Genomic DNA, 24997 nt, shown 5'->3' on the forward strand with positions numbered 1-24997 from the left:
TACTGGATGGGAACATCACTAACTGACTTGTAATACACTGCCCGATTTGAACTGCACATGAGCAGAACCAACTTTCACACATATATACTCTAAATCAGGGGTCTCCAAAACGTCACATGCAAGCTACCGGTAGCTCGCAACCCTTTGCCAAGTAGCTCGCCAAAGGGTTAATGAATCCTACATAAACCTGAAAACTTGATAAGTCAAATTAGGGGTGGGCGATATTTCCAAAAAAAAATCATATCATGATCCTTTTAACACAAAATCACGATCCACAATCTGAACAGCAATCTATCTTTTCAAAGTGGCATACACTTAATAGAATATCCAGACTCAAACTCAGAGACCGAAGTAACAGTTTATTTTAAATATCAGTCAAAGTTGAATTCAATTGTTCGCTCATTCGCTAGCTAAGCAGAGTTAAGGAACACGCCCTGAAGATGGCGAGTGAGTGAGGAAGGCCCCTCCCCTCGCCCCACTGCGTGTGTCTCTGATTTGCACAAATAAATCGGTACCGCAAGTGAACTCTGATACATAACGAAATGAGAGAAGTCGCAAACTCAACTGAAATGTCCAAGCAAATTACAGAAAAAAAACCCGATCTACATCCGTTAAGTAGTTCTCGCGTGAAAAGCGGACAGACATTGGATTTTATATATTATATACAGCATTAGTAAACCTTCAAAATAATGTGCAGTTAAAGTCTCAACAACATTCTCAGCATTCTGGAGCTTAGTAGAGCCAGAAAACTATAAGAATCTTCACCAAGCAGCTCTGAAAATGTCTGCTTTGTTTGGGTCTCCATACCTCTGTGAGTCTGACATGAATGTCATGAAATCAAAGTTCAGAACAAGACTGACAGACGAACATTTAAATGACTCCATCAGAGTGAACCTCAGTGGCTCCACTCCACCAGACACCTGCCTCTCTTGTTGACGCCATGCAGTGGCAGTCATCTGACTAACTAAACAACACATCACACACGCAACTGGACCTGTGAATAAAGTGAAACAGTGACATGTGACAAAATGACAAATGAATAACTCATACTGTGGATTTGGAATTGCACTGTTTTGTTTTGACAGCATTCGTGTTTTAATTCAATATTGTGAGATAAAAGGTTGGGAGACCCCTGCTCTAAAGTGTATTTATGGTGCTGCCCAATCGGCTTGCAGCATGCACGAATAATTTATAGTTTATACACCTATGTGTGATGTTTGTACTCGCTATGTAATCCAACTGGATTTGGAACCAGCCTGTGTTTAAAAAAAAAAAAAAAAATATTGCAGTATTTTTATTAGAGGTACATTAGCTGACCATAATGGGAGTATTATGAAAATAGTTTATTGTTCTGCACAGATTCATTGTATACTGTATCTTCATTGCTGGATTAAACATGTTAAACTACAGGGCGAGTCAAAATTATGTTGACACTTCATGGAACTGCTATGTATACATTTCTATACAATTTTTGTGGACAATTTATGTGCCACATATGGTACGTGTTGAACATGATGGCGAACAGGTGGAGGCCTTTCTGTAAATCATCTAGCACATATGAAGTATGTTTTGTGAATAAATTGTTTCCACCATTCAAATGTTAACATCATTTTGACTCACCTTGTATTTGCTATGTAGCACAGATTGAGTAGAGAGAGGTACAGTCCCAAGAGTCAGGGTTGCCATGCAATCCAAGGACAACTTAAAAATAGCAAATTTGACCAAAAAAAAAAAAAAATTGCCCAATGACACACCGGTAAGAGGGGAGCACCATCAGAGCAAGAAGGATTAAGTACATACCATCAAAACATAAGACAGATGTCTCCTCAGAAATATTTCAGAGTGACAGAATCAGTATATACAATCACACAATCAGGATGGGAGGGTGGCTGGTGATTTTACAATGGTAAAATAACATATTAAAATGCAAACAGCCGGGGAAGGAGTGCCAGATGGATAAAAAACCATGGTAAAAATGCATTTTGAAATATATTCCCAAAAAAAAAAAACCACAACCCGCAAAAGCCCACTTTTTCCTGGCAGACAATGATAAAAGAGTAGCCCAACTGGGTGAGAAAAATCATGGACCTGGCATAATGCTGACACCTTGCATCACAGGCCCAGTGGGCATTTGTTAGTCATAGTAAAAGGAGCTCGGAAGATGCAGAGAGGGATCAAAGACCCTGTGTACATCTTTATTTTAGGGAGGCAACATGGCGCAGTGGTTAGCACCGCTGCCTCACAGATCAGTCACATTTCTGGCCACAATAATCAGTCCAGCATAGTTGGCATGTGTTTCCCTACACTTGGGGAAACGTAAAAGGTCACTGCACCATCAAAATCCAATCAAAGTTCCATGACTGTGTCTTTGACTTTTCTCTCTTACAAATTTTCGTATACTCAGTTGACAGTTAGCCGTAGTTCAACAATTAACTAATGGACTTATAATGCTGGTTTCCATTTATGTTAATCAGTTCCTACTTTGCTTTCTGAGTGTTTTAACAAATCTGTATATTAACATGTAACAGTTCTGCATTTAGTAATTTGTATAATCTATACTCGCATTTTACCTTATAATTTGTCACAGCGCTCTGTGCCTGCACTCAGACAGAGGAGCTATACAAAAATAAATTGTATAAAATTGTTAACTATACAAGGCCATCAACAGAAACAAAACAAATTGGAAAATGGAGCAGTAAAACAACAAGGTCTTAGTAGTAAATCTGGTAGGCCTGTTTAATAAGCAAATATTGTCATGCACCTGACTTATGGCTTTATTTGGGACTGGCTGTTTGGCCGTAGGCTCACAAAGTGTACAAATCACTCTGGGGGGTCTGGTGTGGGTCACCAGTATACATTGTGAGCTAGAGGGCTGATCGCACCCCAAGAAGATGCAGACGCCCCTGGGAAAACCACAACCCCTGAAACACAGACTACCCTCACATTGCTCTTTACTTTCTCACTTGCGCTATAACGCGTGATACTCCGCTAACTTAAAAGCCTTGTGCAGCGCCTGTCAGTGTTGGAATTGATTGTTTTGCTTTTATCTCTCTCTCTGTATGTCTCTGACATTCTCTGCTACTAGCGGAACTGTCATCTCCAAGCGTGACAACATCCATTACATGCTGGTAAGCAGCAGCACAAACTGAGGTTTGTGTCTTGGCAGCCACACACCAGGGGCCTCGTGTATAAATGGTGCATATGCACAAAAATGTTGCGTACGCCCGTTTCCTCACACAATTTGAGATGTAGAAAAACTAAACTTGGCATAAAGCCACGCACATTTTCACAGTAGCCCCCTGCCTTGTGTACGCATGTTTCTGCTCAGTTTTGCAAACTGGCAGCATCCAGCGCAAAGGAGTGCTACTGTTTCTGTGTCATTTACCTTCCTTTTTCATATTCGCATCAATGATGCAGGATTTGTCAAATACACCAAAATTAACTGCATATCATTTACAAATTTAATTCACCTAATAGTAATCATTCTGCAGCAATATAATGGTGCAAGGAATGGCAAAACTATTCCAACTACCATAGCTGCTTTAGTTTTGTTAGAAGAAATTGTAAATGGAAGAATTAGAAGAGAGTGCGCAGTGGAAGCAGTAGTAGCGCTGCTGCCTAGCTGTAAGGAGACCTGGGTTCACTTCCCAGGTCCTCCCTGCATGGAGCTTGTATGTTCTCCCCGTGCCTGCGTGGGTTTTCTCTGGGTGTTGCGGTTTCCTCCCACAGTCCAAAGACATGCAGTTTAGGTGCATTGGCAATCCTAAATTGTTCCTAGTGTGTGCTTGGTGTGGGGGTGTGTGTCCTGCGGTAGGCTGGCGCCCTGCCCAGGATTTGTTCACGCCTTGCACCTTGGGCTGGTTGGGATTGGCTCCAGCAGACCCTCCGTGACCTTGTGTTAGGATATAGCGGGTTGGATAATGGATGGATGATGATGATGACTGGTTTCTAAGTCAGTTTTGGATTTCCAGGTGCTAGCCCCTTGGCATTGTGTGCTGATCTGGTGCCGGCTTTACAAAGGCAGACTTTGAAGAATTGTGCTCTACCTGCTCCTCTGCAACTTTTCGGGTTTTTAACTACAGGAGCTTTATAACGTGAACTTGCTGACCGATCAGGTATTTCACAAACATCACAGAGTTGCGCCATGCCAGCTGTATAAGATGGCATTATCCGCTTGTCATCCAGATATACAAGATTTCCTTACACTGTGGTTGAACTGCGAAACATCAAAGCCCATATCGCAGCAATGTCCAGTTTTCTAAATGTAAATGGAGCGGTCAGCTGCACACACATTGCAATTGCAACAGCATCAGACAAGTTACATCAGCAAGGGATGAATCACCAAGGGAATCAGTGGGCTTTATATCATATAAAGCTGGAGAACCTATAAAAACAGCAGCTCTGTACAGTCACAGGAGCTTCTCCCCTAACTACTGCAGTAAAAGGCAAGCAGTCCTTTTAAGGATAGCAAATCACCTCAAAGAAAAGAGCAGAGAATCGATCTGTTGTGTCACCCAGTGCCGACGCTACAATATAAAGGCACCTTCAGAGGGTGAATTTGCTTATGTAAAGAGAAAGCATTTTCACTCTATTAGTGTGCTGCCCTGCAGTCCACAGAAAGTGTGTCACAGTATGCAAGTATGTACCTGAAGAATTGTGCTATGATGAACCTCACACACCCAACAATCAGCAAAGTCAGACAGCATTACAACTTCGTTTGAATGTAAAAACAGGTAATCCAATGCAGCCTTTAATTAACTAATTTGCTTAATTTGTGGTCTGTATCACATATATTGCTTAGTTCATTGGCCACATCTCTTACAGCATCCACTACTGCATTTTGTGACTCCAGAACAGCGTCTGTCAGCACACAGCCAGATGGCCTCCCAGCGGTTTCCGAGGCAGAGGTGTGTGTGCGCAAACAGCGCTCGAAGACGTTCTCAGCACCATCAGCAGCTTTTGTAATACTCTCTGAGACAAAATAAACTGACGGTGGGCTGCCTTTTCACGTCAACTGTGATATCTGACCACTTTTTCTTTTGGGCACTGTGCGACTTTCTGAACTTGAACTTTCGAGTTTCTCCGTCACGCTTTTGTTGCTTATACCAATGTGTAAGCCAACAAATAGTATGTTTTTGCTTGCCTCCACTTCACATTCGCTTAAATTCATTTTTTCATGGCTCTTCCATTGTTTTGTTTAACCAAACACTCAACAGACAGAGATATTAATATTGATGCGCATATTAAAATATTCAAATTCTGGGAGAATTTGGGGTGGGGCTGTAGGCACATGCACATGTATTAAATTTCACATTCGTTGGGATTCGTAAAGGGGAAGTGCATGAAACATGGCGTACACACAGATTTATGCATCTGGATTTTTTGTGCGTATGCACATTTCCACTTTTGCTATGTTTTAGGGTGAATTCTACACACGGCATTATGCACGATGCCCCGGGCCCATGTAAGGTAACGCTTCTTAACCACTGGATTGCTTTAGCAGTGCATCATGAATTGCGTTGTTGGCTCATGAATGGGTCGCCAGTGTTTCACAACCACTTGGTTCTGACAATAGTTGCGGCCAGTGGGTCGAGGGTTGCATTTGGCGATTCCCGAGTGGATCATCCAAGTGACTGGTAGGATTGTGTGATGCGTTTCCCCATTTCTAAGTGAGCTTGTTTAACCAAGGCAGTGGTTTACAATTGCTAAGATGGGGTTGTCAATGAATTTGAAAAATGCTTAACTGAGATGTAGGGCCATAAAGGTTGAGAGACACTGGTGTAAATGAGGCAGTATGGGCCAAATGTCCTGTATAAAAATTTGCCATGTGGAACAGCACTGATGAAAACCAACCTTAAAAGGAACTGTTATGACCTATTCTACATCTACTCCTTTGTAAACCAAGCCGGTTTTCTTTAATTTGGTGCAGATGACTTGGTTGAGTCCTGCCCTAATTACCCACCTATCGAGTTGCCTACTGTGATTAAATCACCTGAGTTTGTGGGTGGGGAATGTTATAAAAGAAGCTTGTTAGGGATTTAGGGTGAGAGCAAAAGGATTTGGGTTTAACACAGCAAGGTATGGAGAGTTAGGCTGAGATTGTCTGGCTTTGTTTTTTTTTTGTTGTGCTTATTAAAATGAGGGCTCTGGAGTCGGAGACAATTTTGGGTACCTGGAGTCAGAGTCAGCAAAAAGTTGACCGACTCCTACTAAATTTAAATGGGAATTAAAAAAGTAAGTTGAAATTTCCCAATTCACAAACAGTCATAATGAACTACTTCTCTGCTGTAAGAATAAAGCCCAATGCATGCAGTGCATAATGTTACCACAAAACGAACATGTCAAGTCGCCATGAAGCATGCATTTCATTGACTGTATGCGTCACTATATGGGATGTAATGCACAGGTAAGGTGCGGCACCGCTTTCCATTGTGTCGTGTTCCACTGTTACAGAGAACTGTGAACCTAGCCTAAAGCCCCCCATACATTTACAGATCCACGGCCGATTATTCGGCCATTCAACGAGTCATCACGTGTCAAACGCCTGAAAAATCATCTGGTGTGTTCTCAGCTCCGTCGGTTCCCCTTCGCTATGCGCTAGTGAAGGGGGCCGAAGGAGCTGAGAAACACAGATCTCCCTACCTGTCTCCAGCAGAGGCTCGTTCTGCTGATCAGCTGGCCGGTGAGTGACACAATGCACTAAAGGTGCACAATGCTGACAGAGGAGACGGCCACTGCAGCAGACAGAGGCATCACATTACTTTGGATGGGGGCGGTGGTCGAGATTTTCGGCAAGCTGGATCTGCCCATCCATGTGGACACCCGCAATCTGCGGCCGCCAATCAATTGTGTTTGTCTTTAATCTGGCATTATAGTAGAGTGTTGGCTTCCTAGCCAGTAGTTCTGTGGTGAAATGACATGTATGTTGCCTTCCTTTCCTTCAATGGATGTAGAAAATACATTAGCATAGTATATACATACAGAGGAGTCGGAAGATTTAGAAACTGAGGAGTCGGAGCATCTATCTACCGACTCCACGGCCCTGGTTAAAAGAAATGCCATTGTTTTAAGCTGGTCTGTGTCTAGCTGTGTGGATTCTAGATACTTACTTCTGTTTTGTGTGCAACCGTCTACATATTCTGTGATGTTTTCTGTTTAAAAGTAGTCTGTTTTGTTTTTTTAAGATAGTTTAGTGTTCTCTTTTTGTTTCCTGCTCTCTCTCTCTCTCTCATTTGTGTGTGACTTACTTACGTACCCTTAGGCTTTTAGTAGGCCATAACAGGGACCCGCAAGAGTCAGAAAACACACAAGAGCCTATCAAATAACAGCATAAGATTTAATACTGTGAATGGTTTTGGCAATTTCTTGAATGTTATTACCTATTTCCCAAGGGCCCTTAATAATAATAGTATTTATAAGCACCTTTCTAAACACTCAAGGACAGCTAACAGATAAAACACACATGTTAAACAAAACTAATAATAATGTGATGTGTAACACATCACATCGAGACAAGGCTGTCGTCACCTTAGCATGATCAGAACAAAAAGTGGTACCTCAAGTGGCCCTTGTGCTACATGGAGCAAGAAACTGGTTAATAAGAGGCTGTTGAGCGCAGGACCCCACCCAAGTGACAGCAGCCCCATTGGTAACAGCATGTGTGGGTGAAGTGATGTGCAACCCAAGGTGTCTTACAGTTCACCCAGTGGACGAAACAAGAAGATTTAGTAAATGCTATCACAGTTCTAGAATCTTACAAGTCTGTTAAGTAAATACATAAAAACAGTGGAAGGTGGTCAGACACTAAAACTTACAGAGAAGGCTTTACTCGCAGTAGAAATGCAGGCAGCATTGGTCCCTTTATGGAATATATGGACCCTTGCTGGCTGTCTGAGGCTATCTTGCTGATCCTTGTAGATGGGAGCTGAGGGTAAGGAAGCTGGTGAATAACGCTTGTAGATAAAGAGAAAAAGCAGTCTTAAACAAATGAGTTTTAAGTTTAGATTTGAAAAGTGAAAATGATTCAATATTTCTAAACTCAGATGGTAGTGAGTTCCACAGCTGGCACTCTGCTCCCCATGGTGGTAAGACGGACGAAGGGGACAGTCGAGTGGACGGAGGAAGAGGATCTAAGGGTACGAGAGGGAATGGCAACATGGAGGAGGTCAGACAGATAAGGAGGGGCGAGGTTGTGGAGAGCAATGTGATATGGTGAATAGAGGGAGTTCTAGTAATGATGTGGGCAGCTGAATTCTGGACCAGTTGCTTATAGAAAGATTTGCGAGAAAGACCAAAGAAAAGTGAGTTGCAATAATCGAGACGAGAAGTGACAAGGCTATGAACGAGGATAGCAGTGGTGTGGGGAGTTAATGTTACGCAGGTGGAAATATGAGGACCGGGAGATGTTATCGATGTGGGGGGACTGAAAGGATAAAGTACTATCAATGCCTTGGCCGTTAAGTACAAATAGCTTCAACTCAGTTGACCAGAAATCTGTGCATAATTGCACTGCAGAAAGTAGAGCGTATTTTGTCAGACAGGGCTCACCCATTACATTCTCAATCTCAGCTGTTGCCACTAGGTCTCAGGTCCCAAGGATAAAAAGCAACTGGTTCAAACAGAACTTTTTTGTATCGATAGAAATACGACTTTTTACAGAAGCCGTTTAAATAATTAAATACATATATACACACACACACACACACACACACACACACACACTGAACACACACCAGGATGACTAAAACTGAAAAACAAAAAATCTTATCACTATAGCTATAGAGGCATAGTGCTGTTGGTATAAAAAGGTGTCCCAGACACGTTTCTTGACACACTTCTGACTGAATAATTCATTGGCTTGAAATTCCTTGGTATCCGTGTGTCAGACAGAAGATGTGCAGCATTGTTCATAATGGCATTGTTTCAATCCTCCTCTTTCCTACTACCTCCAGGGGGTCCAGAACACATCCTATATCTGAGCTTACCCTTTAAATTAGCTTGTTGATTTGGTGGGCCTCTCTCGAAGTGATGTTACCAGCTCAAGACACCACAGCATAGACAATTGCACTGACCATCACCTAGTTGTAATACTCCTTTCATACTAACTGCTATTAATCATTTAAATAAGTTCCACTTTACATCCAGACATAAATTAGATGAACAGTTATCATTTGAATCAGTTGATTTAACACTGTAAACGCAATATGTACGATCTAAAATATTATATTCACTGCCCCGTCTATTTTCTTGTACCAAGTTTATGTTTGATGGCTGTGATCTGCGTTTACTGACAAACCAAAATTTCCCTTTTGGGGCAATAAAATTGAACAAATACTTAAAATTTTAACAAACAGGTGAAGATGAAACGACGTAATAAAATGCATTGGCACACCTTGCCATCCGTAAGCTGCGGACCGTCTTCTGGTCATAAAGTCCCGACCGAGATCTACTGCGATTTCGTCCCTAAAGGTGTCCGCCTCGCCATTGCCTTCTGCTGCGATCAGGTTCGCAGGCTTTTAACTTTTAGGAAGAGCATTAACGGGCGCCGTGACACCTCGTGCGTTACACGGCCTATAGCTCAATCCATTTTTAACGGAATGCAAAGCACTTAGCGACCTGTTCAGTGTGATTTAGAGACCCAGTCAGAAGCCGACGTCCTTGGATGAACTTTTTGGAATCGTCGCGTCGCCTGCTGCTTTGTATACCCGCCTATCTGAACGATCAAAGGGACGCCGCTCTGTGGGTTGGCAGTCCATGTTGAGGCCCCTCTCTGTGTTTTGTGGTTTGAAATGTTTCTATAAAACATTGTGGTCTGGCGGCTGCGTGTTGTTTACAAATATCACTTGTTTGTTTGTCTTTCGATCCATTTGTTTGTCTCTCCCTACCTAATGCCACCCCCACCCTTACCCCGGAAGGCGCCAATACTCACTATAATACTCACTGTTGCACGCTGGCACCGTAATAGGGAAGGACGGGCTCTCCAGCTTGACGGGGTGCTCCGCGTACGAACACTCGCCTCCCGTGCCCTCCATATAGGCTTCGTGCGAGTGTTCGCCACTCTCCGCCTCCTCCTCCGTGCCGTCCATGGCGTCGTCCCCCACGGCCACACTGTCGATCATGTCCTGAGGGTCGAGGTGCGGTCTGTTGCTGAGAATCCTGTCCATTTCATCATAGAACTTACAGATCTTGCGGTAGTGTCCGTTCTTTTTCATACCCTCCTTCGCCTGGTAATACTGCCGCTTTAAGCCCTTCACTCGAATTCGGCACTGTTCGGGGGTCCGCTCGAAGCCCATCTCCCCCAACCTGCAGGCAACGTCTCTATAAACGTGACTATTGCGAAAGTTTCCATCCAGGGCAGTCTGTACGTCCTGCTCGCCCCAGATGTCCAACAGTGCTCGGGTCTCCACGTCCGACCACAGGAAGCCCCTCGTGTTTGCTAGCATAATAGTTGAGGCGGTGGCGCATGAACTGGGGGAGGAAGAACGGATGGTGAAATCGCGGCCACCAGCCCTTGCTTGTATTACAATCTGCTTCGCTCCTTCTCTGTCCCAGCAAGTGAGCGTGCAGCACGGTGCACAAAATGCACAAAGTTACACCTGGATTTGCATATCAGTGTGTGGTGCCGCTGCACGACCAAGGCCTCGCAAGCCAAATCCGCTCAGGCCGAAGAATCTCTCGATTCGCCCATGAGCCCCATCATGCACAAGAAAATCCCTGGAAATATCGCCGCTGCAGCCGGCCTAAACGATTTTACACCATATTTTTTTAGACCACAATGAAAAGATACCCTCACAACCGAGTAAAGCTGCTTACTACTCCCGAGTGCGCGGTTCCTGCGACGTCACAGCCCATTGTGCACTACATCACTGGGCGAAGGGGACGCGCGTTCGCCGGGTCCTACGCTCCGCCTCTGCCCCGTACTGGCCACACGGGCGCCGCGGCGCAGGAAGTAGTGGACGTTTGCTGGGACTGTCGCTCTTATTCTGCACGGGACGTGTACGTACGACTGTCGTTCGATTTCTACTCATTGGCCCTATTGATCACATAAGCGGTCCAACGGCGACGGCGGCATGCACTGCGAAGTGAGCCAAGCGGCTGCAGTCGTGTCTGTACCTTCGGCGTAGCGCCAGATTAGCGTCACCGTCACCGCTGCGAGCAGCACCACCAGGCACGCAACTGTACTCCGTGGGCCCCCAAACATGGCTTTGGTTTTTTTTTTGGGGTGGGGGGGGTCTCCTGTTTGGGTCTCTTCTGGATGAAGTCTCCGTTTTAGCGGCTCTCCGGGACAGTGGCTCTGGGGCTGCTGAAGGGAAAGGGGGCGGGGGTGGCGTGGAATGGACAAGCGGCACCTTACCTAGAGCTGCACCGCGCGACAATCCAACCAGAGTAACGGTACACGGGCTCATGAGGATCGGGAAAGCCGCGGAGCGTAGCAGATCTCACCGCCTGCCAGACACCTACGCTACACTACCGTGCCAAACAGGAAGGGCCTTGCGCAATTCCAAGTTCAAAGGTCGAACTGTCGAAGCCACGGCGGCTGCGCAAACTGTTCACGACGTTCTTGGCAAGCTTGGTAAATAAAGTCTCGGCAGAGTGCGTGTGTTTTCTTTAAAAGGCGTTGTCACGTAAGCTTTTCAAATCAAAGTTTAACCGATCATTTATATAAATCAGCAATAGTATTTGTGCGCTTTGCAAATATAAATGATTGTGTGCGGCTACCTCGTACCGCAATGATTGAATGTTACTTGGTCAAGGGTGATCGGCGTTGGTCCTCGAGGGCTTTTGTTGCAACCCAGTTGCTTAATTAGAAAACATTCCTTGCCAATAACCGATCTTATTCAATTTCATAGCTTGTTAATGTTTAAACGCACCAATGTCGGACCATTCCTTTCTAATAGTACTTAGGTGTTGTACCGTGTTAGCCATTATGAATGTAGTGAAAGTCAAGCAAAACGACACCTTTTATTGGCTAACTAAAAAGATTACAATATGAAAGCTTTCGAGCAATTTTCGATCTTGCCTGAAGGAGCCCCGAGTTGCGTCGAAAGCTTGCATATTGTAATCTTTTTAGTTAGCCAATAAAAGGTGTCATTTTGCTTGACTTTGCCTTTCTGATGATATCCAAAATGATTTGTTGCCTAAAACGGAGGAGTCATTTTTAGTTCTTCACCGTCTCTTCAGTTTCCTTCGAAGTATTTTATTAAACCAAATATTGCACAATAAATACGCACGGAGAACTCCTGATACCATTATTATTTGCATCTTATTATTAGTAACGAACAATTAAAAACGGTGACAGCAGCTGTTTATGGCGAAAATAAGCAATTAGGGGTTCAAAGAGAGTCCACTAAAATGAAGCAGAAAAATGGCACTTGAAGAATAAATGACTTCTCATGAAACAACTGGATTAGTAGAAAAATCTGCAGCCACTGAGGCCCTCCAGGATTAATGTTAATACCCCCCTCCCAGGTCAGAGTCTTAAATAGCAAACCAGTTAAATGAAGCTAATTAGCAGCAACAACTATGAAGATTTGTGGCCCTCCACACTCTTAAAAATAAAGTTGCCTGAATGGTTCTTCAGAGTGATGCCCGGGAGGTCATTTTTGGTTCCCAAAAGTCCCATCAACATGAAAGATCCAAAAATAACCACTTATTTATTTAGATCTGTAATGGGCTCCATACAGTAGATAGCCATGAATAGATGGTAACAGATTTGTGAAATACCAATTGGTCAAGATATTAAAATGACTCTTCACTGCATACAAAAACACAGACAAATGTTCCGGTCTTCTTAATCTGTTAGTGTTCTGCTAGGTAGCCTACCATAAGTAAAGACTTCAGTTTTTTTCTCTGCACATTAGGAAGTTCTGTGGTGGGTTGGCACCCTGCCCAGGATTGGTTCCTGCCTTGTGCCCTGTGTTGGCTGGGATTGGCTCCGGCAGACCCCCGTGACCCTGTATTCGGATTCAGAGGGTTAGAAAATGGATGGATGGACATTAGGACGTTTACAAAGAACCAACTTCATATGTAAAGAACCCTTTCCAAATGAAATGATGCTTTCTCAAGCAATGGTTCTATAAGGAACCATACAACCCAGTAGAGAGCCATTAAATGCTTTTAAAGAACCAGTATAGAGACGATCGAGGTGAAGAAGTTTTATTTGGCAGATATCAGTACAGGGCTGTCTTAACAGCATCATAGCCCTTGGGGCAAAGTAGTGCACAGAAACGTACATAAGCATCAGAAACATCATAGGCCCCTATGCTCCTGGGGTCCCCAGCCAGCACCCATTGTGCCCGTATGTTAAGATGTCTCTGTCAGCAAGGACTTGGCCTTCAATGAATCAAAGCCAAACCATTCATCAACGATGCTGTGAGCATGAGTGGGACTTTGGTGGCAAACCTGATCTCGATAAAACAGTGAAAAAATATACAGTGGGTAGTGCTGGGCGGTATGACCAAAATTCTATATCACGGTATTTTTCAAAATTGTACCGGTTTCACGGTATTTTTTTCCATGCATGAGTTAACCACATTTTCCACTGCAATTACTGCAGTAGACTGGCTAAGAATAACCTATTCCACTTTCATGTACAAAAAACATTTTAATGTGCACACAAGTATTAATTCAGGTTTGCATGGCCCATAAAGTGATAGTTTTCAAGGAGGGAGGCACTAATGAAGAGAAGGAATCACACTGCATGACAGTTGCAGTCAAAATGTAGAACCTTTTTATTGAACTAATTTTGCAAACAACTTAAACTAAAATTTTGACAACATATTGTCAACCATCCAAAGAGGCATTTTGACTTAGTAAAATATCCAGAGGTGCTTGTCAAAAGTTGCACTGCACTGAACGTGTCTTAGAAAAGGAATAAATAGTAAATATTTTTTGTAAACCAACTACACTTTCTGTTAATGTTAACAATCTCTGTCCACTGACATGTTAATGTGACTTTTTAAACAACTTTATCATTAAACTGCATAATATTTAAACTAATAAAGAATAACAATTAAATAAATAATAGTGCAACATCCAGTAATAGTACTATTACTTCAAAACGCGATTGCACAACCGCGGGGAGTTGATGAGGTGATTGGGGCGAGTCGCACCCGATCGTTCTGAATTGCTCTGTCAGCTTACTGCGGCATGTGAATAAGGCACTGCGCCCACGGAGACGTATATTTATGGGCCGGCAGGATAGGGGGAAGCAAAAAAGAAAAGATAGAACACAAGGAGGTTAAAGAAGGGAAAAGGCAGTCATAGGAGACGATCCAGACACCAGGAAGGTGAAGGCAGCACGAGCTGGGGCTCCGTGAGGGAGCGTAGGCTGAGTCGATCTAGGGACTGGTTCATCCCACTGACTAAGCGTGTAGAGTGGGATGAGCGAAATGTAAGACCACCCAATGGATCTGAGGAGCGACTGAGTGAGCGCAAAGGAAGACGGGAGGTGTGCCGACCACGCAGTATGGCGGCAGCCAAGACAGGAGTTGGCAGAAAGCAGTTTGTGCTGCAAAGGCTCCTCCAGTAACACCAGTGGAGGGTGAGCCGTGGAGACAGAAGGTGGTGTGCTGCGATCGGGCGAGGAGAGAGACTGCATTTTAACAGAGTTATTTATTATGGATTTTATCCCCACGTTTCACTGGTTTTATGGATTTGCTATTTATTTGGGTACTGTACTTTTCTGAACACCGCACAATGGACACTTTTGGTTTTACTTTGACTGTTTTTAACAAAAGCACTTGAGCACTTTCCACCTTCCCCTGTCTTCAATGAGATTTCTCTGTTCATCTCGGTCTTAACTATTGGCGGTGTTGGTTCAACTGACTACCATGTAGGGGACTGGCATCGTCACACTATTACACAGTACCCAGGTACATTACACAGTATTGAAAAAAAAATAAAACAAGTACAACTTGGCTTGCAGTATTATCTAGTAGTATAGAAACAGTATTCACACATTTGAACATAATGGTCCATATCTGAACTTTTAAAACCAAAGTATCTTCAGACAACAGACACGGCACCTTTTTTCGTCTAAAGTTCTTCTGTGTCATCATGTATGTTCAACTTTATCGTCTGCTACAGCTTCAGTTTCAGAATGTTCTCTGTCCGTTTTCACTGCTCAATACCTCCACTAACACATGTACTCCATTGCATTCCTGTTTAGTGGTGCAGCAGTGAAAAAGGTCCCACCATAAACAGTTTCCCACTGCGCCACGTTCGGAATGTTGTTTAGGATATTTAAACCAGTGTTCCGGTATAAGAAAAATCCATATCATCACAAAAATAAAAAACGTTTTTTGGTATGAACCTGTATACCGTCCAGCACTAATAGTGGGTATAGAAAAGAATCCCCCCTTTCAAATATTTCCATTTTTTTTGCTTTACAACCTTACATGAAAGCACACACACAAAAATATTTCTTCCCAGCTTTACTTACTCAATGCAACCTCCAACATCCAAGTGAAAGATATCACAGCTACAGTTCAATTTATAAAAAGTCAAAACCAAGACCCACTAAGATTAATAAAGGATCACCCCCCAATGTCAATTTCATTTTGTTGGACCACCTATTGCTTTAATGACAGCCTTGAGTCTGTTGATTCTTCTCTATCAGCTTTGCACATCTAGACTGAGCCCACTCAATATTTGCACCCCACTCTTCTTTACAGTTTAACTGTTCAACTTCGGTCAGATTGGATGGTGAGTGTTGGTGGTCTGCTATCTTCAAATCTTTCCACAGATTTTTAGTGAGATTTAGGTCTGGGCTCTGACTGGCCAGGACATTCACTTTTTTCTCTCTTCTGGTTAGGATATTGGAGACGAATTCACGGCAGTGTTTCTCATCTTTCCTGTTGAAATAAAGAGAGATCAGTTAGTACACTGTCACCGTCCCCTGCCTTGCAGTTTCAAGCTGCTCGTCGGGTCCTTTAGCTGCTATATATATATAGATGGGTGGAGTGGTGGCTCTGAGGCTAAGGATCTGTGCCAGCAGTAGGAAGGTTGCCAGTTCGAATCCCATAAAATGGGACTCTACTCCATTGGGCCCCTGAGCAAAGCCCTTAACCTGCAGTTGCTCCGTCCTGGGTATGTCGTTAATCTGCATCCAGCCCTGCCAGTAGGTCCTCCAATTTACAGGGAAAACTTGGGGGTTGGTGACAGGATTGGCACTCCAGCCACTGTAAAAAAAAACTCACACTATTGAGTGTGTTGCTGAGGTGTTACCCACTGCATTTGGATTCCAATCCAGGTGGTTCGTCATGTGATGAATACGGCAACGTGTTGTAATCAGCGCATTCTCCAACCTCCTCCTATATGAAGGTGCTTATGCGGTCTTATGATCCTTCTTGACAACTGCTATAAATGGTGTCTGGTGATGCTACCTCTACGTGCTATCAAATCTCAGTCCAGACTACACATGTAGCTCCTCACTGGTGAAATGAGCTCACCGTATCCATAGGTAATGTGTTTAGTAAGCATTTAAAGACTCTCTTGTTTGGTGAATTTCTGTCTAACTGATAGTAGCTGTTAGGTTTTTGTAATCTAGGAATTGTGACCTGCTTGTGTTTTGTTCTTAGCTCCGCACTTCTGATGATCAATTATGTACCTTTGTCCTGTCACACTTGTTTCTTAACAGTCTACCTCAGTGATGTTTACTTGAGTATGTTGACCTTTTTTGTAAGTGACTTTGAATAAAAGCTTCTGCTAAGCAAATAAATGTAAATGCACTTGCTTTACTGAAGAGAATAACAGGTTTCAGCAGCGGTGCTAATGCAATTACAAAATGTTCTCTAATAACCAATAAACACTTATACAACTCTAATTAAGGAAAAGCTAAAGGAGTATATATATATATATATATATATATATATATATATATATATATATATATTTACACTCACCTAAAGGATTATTAGGACCACCATACTAATCCGATGTTTGACCCCCTTTCGCCTTCAGAACTGCCTTAATTCTACGTGGCATTAATTCAACAAGGTGCTGAAAGCATTCTTTAGAAATGTTGGCCCATATTGATAGGATAGCATCTTGCAGTTGATAGAGATTTGTGGGATGCACATCCAGGGCACGAAGCTCCCGTTCCACCACATCCCAAAGATGCTCTACTGGGTTGAGATCTGGTGACTGTGGGGGCCATTTTAGTACAGTGAACTCATTGTCATGTTCAAGAAAACAATTTGAAATGATTCGAGCTTTGTGACATGGTGCATTATCCTGCTGGAAGTAGCCATCAGAGGATGGGTACATGGTGGTCATGAAGGGACATGGACAGAAACAATGCTTAGGTAGCCCGTGGCATTTAAACGATGCCCAATTGGCACTAAGGGGCCTAAAGTGTGCCAAGAAAACATCCCCCACACCATTACACCACCACCACCAGCCTGCACAGTGGTAACAAGGCATGATGGATCCATGTTCTCATTCTGTTTACGCCAAATTCTGACTCTACCATTTGAATGTCTCAACAGAAATCGAGACTCATCAGACCAGGCAACATTTTTCCAGTCCTCAACTGTCCAATTTTGGTGAGCTCGTGCAAATTGTAGCCTCTTTTTCCTATTTGTAGTGGAGATGAGTGGTACCTGGTGGGGTCTTCTGCTGTTGTAGCCCATCCGCCTCAAGGTTGTGCGTGTTGTGGCTTCACAAATGCTTTGCTGCATACCTCGGTTGTAACGAGTGGTTATTTCAGTCAAAGTTGCTCTTCTATCAGCTTGAATCAGTCGGCCCATTCTCCTCTGACCTCTAGCATCAACAAGGCATTTTCGCCCACAGGACTGCCGCATACTGGATGTTTTTCCCTTTTCACACCATTCTTTGTAAACCCTAGAAATGGTTGTGCGTGAAAATCCCAGTAACTGAGCAGATTGTGAAATACTCAGAGCGGCCCGTCTGGCACCAACAACCATGCCACGCTCCAAATTGCTTAAATCACCTTTCTTTGCCATTCTGACATTCAGTTTGCAGTTCAGGAGATTGTCTTGACCAGGACCACACCCTAAATGCATTGAAGCAACTGCCATGTGATTGGTTGATTAGATAATTGCATTAATGAGAAATTGAACAGGTGTTCCTAATAATCCTTTAGGTGAGTGTATGTATATACAGTGGTGTGAAAAACTATTTGCCCCCTTCCTGATTTCTTATTCTTTTGCATGTTTGTCACACAAAATGTTTCTGATCATCAAACACATTTAACCATTAGTCAAATATAACACAAGTAAACACAAAATGCAGTTTTTAAATGATGGTTTTATTATTTAGGGAGAAAAAAAATCCAAACCTACATGGCCCTGTGTGAAAAAGTAATTGCCCCCTTGTTCAAAAATCACCTAACTGTGGTGTATCACACCTGAGTTCAATTTCCGTAGCCACCCCCAGGCCTGATTACTGCCACACCTGTTTCAATCAAGAAATCACTTCAATAGGAGCTGCCTGACACAGAGAAGTAGACCAAAAGCACCTCAAAAGCTAAACATCATGCCAAGATCCAAAGAAATTCAGGAACAAATGAGAACTGAAGTAACTGATATCTATCAGTCTGGTAAAGGTTATAAAGCCATTTCTAAAGCTTTGGGACTCCAGCGAACCACAGTGAGAGCCATTATCCACAAATGGCAAAAACATGGAACAGTGGTGAACCTTCCCAGGAGTGGCCGGCCGACCAAAATTACCCCAAGAGTGCAGAGACGACTCATCCGAGAGGTCACAAAAGACCCCAGGACAACATCTAAAGAACTGCAGGCCTCACTTGCCTCAATTAAGGTCAGTGTTCACGACTCCACCATAAGAAAGAGACTGGGCAAAAACGGCCTGCATGGCAGATTTCCAAGACGCAAACCACTGTTAAGCAAAAGAACATTAGGGCTCGTCTCAATTTTGCTAAGAAACATCTCAATGATTGCCAAGACATTTGGGAAAATACCTTGTGGACTGATGAGACATAAGTTGAACTTTTTGGAAGGCAAATGTCCCGTTACATCTGGCGTAAAAGGAACACAGCATTTCAGAAAAAGAACATCATACCAACAGTAAAATATGGTGGTGGTAGTGTGATGGTCTGGGGTTGTTTTGCTGCTTCAGGACCTGGAAGGCTTGCTGTGATAGATGGAACCATGAATTCTACTGTCTACCAAAAATCCTGAAGGAGAATGTCCGGCCATCTGTTCGTCAACTCAAGCTGAAGCGATCTTGGGTGCTGCAACAGGACAATGACCCAAAACACACCAGCAAATCCACCTCTGAATGGCTGAAGAAAAACAAAATGAAGACTTTGGAGGGCCTAGTCAAAGTCCTGACCTGAATCCAATTGAGATGCTATGGCATGACCTTAAAAAGGCGGTTCATGCTAGAAAACCCTCAAATAAAGCTGAATTACAACAATTCTGCAAAGATGAGTGGGCCAAAATTCCTCCAGAGTGCTGTAAAAGACTCATTGCAAGTTATCGCAAACGCGTGATTGCAGTTATTGCTGCTAAGGGTGGCCCAACCAGTTATTAGGTTCAGGGGGCAATTACTTTTTCACACAGGGCCATGTAGGTTTGGATTTCCTTTTCTCCCTAAATAATAAAAACCATCATTTAAAAACTGCATTTTGTGTTTACTTGTGTTATATTTGAGTAATGGTTAAATGTGTTTGATGATCAGAAACATTTTGTGTGACAAACATGCAAAAGAATAAGAAATCAGGAAGGGGGCAAATAGTTTTTCACACCACTGTATATATTATAAGAACACTAGGGGTCGCTGTCGCCCTGTTAAACCCAACAGACAGACACGCAGACACAGGGTAAAAGCACTAAGAATATATTTAATCTTTTTGTTCTTTAAATCATGCTTCTCCAGTACCACAGCCACCAATAAACATAATAAATCACTAAGCACAATAATACACAATATTCTACATCTCCACACCTCCCAGCAAGCTCTGTCCTACTCCTCCTGACTCCGGCTCACTTGCTGGGTCTTCAGTAGTCCTTTATATAGTCCTTGACTTGCCAGCACTTCCGGGTCAGATGGAGGACTTGAGGTTTTTCTTCAGCCCGTGACTTGGGAATACTTTTGGGCTATATGGGATATACAAATCCCCAGATCATCCTGCAGCGTCTCCTGGCGGCACCCACAGTACCCAGCAGGGCTGCGATGCCGAACTACAAATTCCATGATGCCCTGCAGTATCTGGGGCACCGCTATGCTGGAGGAAACTCGCCATCTCAGAACTCGTCTAACAGTAGCTGCCTTCCCCCATCCTTCTTCTTTCTTATATCTACAGTATATATATATATTTATATATATATATATATATATATATATACTGTATATAGGTGCTGATCTATTGATTACTCCGAAGGCAAACATCAAGGATTCAAATTTAATATGTGCTGCTACAGGAAGTCAATGTAGCAATCTGAAAAGAGGAGTGACATGTGCCTTGGCTGATTGAATACCAGACGTGCCATGCATTTTGAATCAACTGCAGTGGCTTGGTGACACATGCCACTACACCTGCAACTGGAGAGTTGCAGTAGTCTAGAAATGAAAAGACTAAAGCCTAGACCAGAAGTAGTACTGTATACTCTATCAGATAGATAGTCTTATCTCGTGGAAGTTGTATAGGGTCAGTCTACAAGACTAAAATACTGCAGCAACATGATACCTGAAGGATAGCTGGTCATTAATCACCGCCCTAAGGTTACATACTGACTTGGAATGTGTTAGAGATATTGAGCCAAGCTGAACAGAGATGGGTTGTCTTTCGTTGGTTTGCAAGGTACTGGCTTTCCTAAAGTTAAAATATGGCCAAAATGTGTGTGTGTGTGTGTGTGTTTTTCAAAGTGAAGCTTATTCCATGTGACACATTGGCAAGAAACTGAAGATTTCATACAAAGGTGTCTATTACTGTCTTGAGGGAAGTGGGTGAATTTGGTCTTACAAGGAAAGAAAATGAAGGAAAGGACCAAATGGACAACTGCATAAGAGATGAAGGACATCAGAGTCTGTAATGTGAGAAACAAACACCTTACAAGTCCTCAGTTGGCATCTTCTTTAAATACACTCCAAACACCAGTGTCATCTGCAACAGAGAATAGACAACTTTGGGACGCTGACCTTAGCAGTAGAGTTTCAAAGAAAAAGCCATTATCTGAAACTGGTAAATAAAAAGAAAAGGTTAAAATTGGCAAAAAGAACAGAAAGACTGGATGAAAGATGACTGCTAAAGCCTATTATATTTTATATATAGATATATATCTCTCTATTATAAAAAAAAAATCCTGGAAAGGAAAAGCAGGGCGATGATACGTTATCTTCTTGGAAGACACAAAAGACCCGCGAGAAGCAAACAATATCAAACAAGAGCACGGCTCAGTCGTGTAAAGGCACATAGCACACTCAGATCCTGTGCTCTCAGCACATATAAAGTGTATAAGGACAATACGTTCTAGATGAAACATCAACGACTAAGCAAAGAAGAAAGAGCAGCACAGAGAAAAGAGACCCAAAAGCGCTGGAGAGAAAAAAAGGCAGATAAGAGATTATGAAAGCAGTGGAATTCGAAAGGCTCAGACAAACAATGGCGAGATATACATACAGAGAATGGTAAAGAATATGAAAGCAGTACAATTCAAAAATATTGTAGCATCCCAGCCAGACTGAAGCCTTTTTTGTTTTAAATGACTGTTAGGTCCGATTGGGGGAGGGCGGAGTACAGCATGGAGGACTGACAGCGGGGTATTGATTGATGTGGTAATTGGCGAGACCTGGGGCTGGAGAGGGTGCTAGAAGGTTGTGTTTGGGGTTACGAAGTCGGCGATTGTTCAAGTAAAACTTTTGTGACACTTTATTACGTCAGTCGCTACAGTATCAAAAAAACAGATATAAAGATCGCATTAGCGCAAACAAAAGGAAATTAATCATCAGGACCAGGTTTGATTGAAAAAAATAGCAGGACAAAGCGAGGTCAGAAATAAAAGGCAAAGAGCAGAAAACAAAGCCTTTTCGCCTTCGCATCATTCAATGTACAAAACGTAGATTTACACAATAATGGAACATAAGCTATGAGAAGCAACGACAAGTTTAATTTCAAAGAAAACACAATTCGGTCAGGTGTATATTTATGATCACGGAGAAGCGATGCAAATTTTAACAGGCCACAAGAAAGGTAATGTATATATTCTGCGAATAACATTAGACACCAAAGGAGATCTTGATATGCCATTCGTATAAAAATGTTTACAGTTTCCTGTGAGAAGAGCTTTTGCTATGACAATTAATAAATCACATTTATTATCACAAACATTAGAAAAAGTCAGATTATTTATTGGAGAAACAGAAACAATGTTCACTCACGGGAAGTTATATGTTGCGTTGTCACAATGTGTCTCCAAAAACGGAATCAAAATTCCAATGCGATCTTGAAGAAAAGGTAATTCCAAATATTGTTTTTAATGTAGCTTTAAAGTAAAAGTGCAAATAATAAAGAAAAAACAAAACTTTTAAAATTGTAAATCCGATTAACCAAACACAGGGGTTGGCAAGCGAAGCGAGCAGGGGGCAGAGCCCCCTAGGTTTATATATTTATAACCTGGTTAGGTTCAGTTCGCCATCTTCTTCAAAGATAGTAATGAACAACTTTGTATGAAATCTTCAGTTTCTTGACAATCTGTCACATGGAAGAGCCTGCATTGTGCAAAAACGGACATATTTATTTCAAAATGCCAGTGCCTTGCAACACAAGGAAAGACAACTTACTTGCTTTAGCGTACAGATTATCAGATATCAACAGTGCTACTGCAATTACAAAGGTTTCATTAATAACCAATTAACATTTAAACGTGACTAACTAAAGATAAACTAAGGGAGCCGACCATTAGAACACTAAAGCAGGGGTGTCAAACTCCGGTCCTGGAGGGCCGCAGTGGCTGCAGGTTTTCATTCTAACCCTTTTTTTAATCAGCGAGCAGTTTTGATTACTTATGAACTCCTTTTCCCTTTATTTTAATAGACCTGTTTTTAAGGATTCAGTCATTTTGAATTGATTCGTTTCTTTATGAAATGACAGCCAAACAGAAATGAGATGTGAAACGAGCCAACAGATGACCAGTTAAATCGGGGCATCAAACTCTAACCAGATTCACTTTAATCTTAATGAGAAGCCAATTCTTGCTGTTACAGTAATTACAACCTCAATTCCAATGAAGTTGGGACGTTGTGTAAAACGTAAAGAAAAACAGAATACAATGATTTGCAAATCCTTTTCAACCTATATTCAATTGAATACACTACGAAGACGAGATATCAAATGCTCAAACTGATAAACTTTATTGTTGTTTTGAAAATCTTCACTCATTTTGAATTTGATGCCTGCAACACGTTCCAAAAAAGCTGAGACAGGGGCAGCAAAAGACTGGGAAAGTTGAGGAATGTTAAAAAAACACCCGTTTTGAACATTCCACAGGTGAACAGTGTCGCAGATAACCCCCTTTGTCCACCTCAGGTACCCTAATTCTGTTTTAGAACAAGAAGTGGATGAATCCCCACGTAATCCTCAATCCATTATCCAAACATTGGATGGTAGAGGTAGATCCCAGTGGGACAAAAGGTACTTTAAAATTCTACAAGTTATCCATCATTTAGAAATTATGTATAAAGCAATTAAATTTAATAGCATTCCGAAAGGAATGATAAAGCATTCTAATAAATTATCCGCCTTCATTAAGCCTGCTTCTCCAGACCAGGCTATCTTAATGGAAATTCTAAATCATACAACTTCTTGGTTACAGGCAAATTTAAAAAGTTTATATAAACATTATTTAAAATTATTATATGATTTAAAAGATAATACACTCATTTATGACACAAATCAAATAGATAAGGCAATACATTTTGCCAAAGTCAGATATCGAAATAAATTAACAGAATCCTCGGTGGCGATGTTTTCGGAGTTGCTGTCAAAGGCTGCTGTTCTTAAGTTGCAGGTGGATCTTTCCCGACCCTATGCTGAACCGGATTTTAGCTTCCTCGGGTCCCAAGACCCAAGCAGGGATAAAGAACCACGGATGCCAGTTACCCATGAAAAAGGTAGGGGGCACCACGGGGATCACACTCGGGTGGGTTTGGCACATCCAAATAGTAATTCTTCTACTTTTAACTCTCCTTTTTTGAATATTCCTACTGATTTGCCTATATCTACTATAACATTGGGACCACAACTGCAGTCTCTTTCTTTATCTTCTCAAAAAGCGAGAAAAAGGTTACATGAATCATTGGATCAAGCTTTATCCTCTTCTTTATCCTCTTCTCAATCATCTTCACAATCTTTTGTCAGTTCATCTATTGCCTCTTCTAAATCTTCTAATTCTTCTGATTCAAGGACAACAACCTTGGAGGTAGACAAATGCTTACAACAGGTCCTAAATGTAGGATCCAAGTGGGACATTTCCCAGAGCATGGTTTCCTCTCCAGAAACTCAACAGCATAAAGTAGCAGGTACAACAAATATAAGTCAGATCAAATCACCAATTAAAATAGACTTTGGTTTAGGAATGAATATCCTTCCTTCGGTATCATTATCTTCTTCTTATTCTTCTTTTTCTGCCTCAAAATTGGTTTCTGATAAAGTTCATACCTTAATAGAGAAACCAGAACAAATAAGACCCTTATTAAAGAAATCTAATAAAGGGGGAAATAAAAAATCAGTTCATAAGAGTAGGAATGATAGACCCCCTCATACATCTTCATCCTCCTCTTCTCCCTCTCCCTCTCCTTCATCATCTGCTCTTCTGGAAATAATATCTAATTCAAAAATACATGTTCCTTCAAATGGTCAACCATCTGATTATAAATTGGATGGGTCTTCTCAGGTACATAAGACCATTACTCCTTCTTTTTCTTCAGTCTCCTCCATTGGAATTCAACCATCTGATATTAGCTTACAGAATAAAGGAGATCCAACCTTGGATACGGTAGAAACTCCTCTGTT

General features: G+C 42.2%; 1 protein-coding gene across 4 annotated transcripts in view; it reads right to left on the reverse strand.

Moving 5' to 3' along the window:
- Positions 1-11499, reverse strand: part of naxd (NAD(P)HX dehydratase) — a 96156-nt gene extending 84657 nt beyond the window's left edge. The window contains exon 1 of one of the 4 annotated variants that reach the window (XM_039745912.1): positions 11354-11499. In XM_039745912.1, the coding sequence (XP_039601846.1) occupies positions 11354-11405 (52 nt within the window). In that variant the 5' untranslated portion in view covers positions 11406-11499. Of the gene's footprint in view, positions 1-9928; positions 11084-11112 lie in introns of those variants that run through there. The other 3 variants (XM_039745911.1, XM_039745909.1, XM_039745910.1) reach the window with 3 other exon arrangements.
- Positions 11500-24997: the final 13498 nt, after the last annotated feature.

This window comes from Polypterus senegalus, chromosome 2 (assembly GCF_016835505.1).
Source record: "Polypterus senegalus isolate Bchr_013 chromosome 2, ASM1683550v1, whole genome shotgun sequence".
Taxonomy (NCBI): Eukaryota; Metazoa; Chordata; class Cladistia; order Polypteriformes; family Polypteridae; genus Polypterus; species Polypterus senegalus.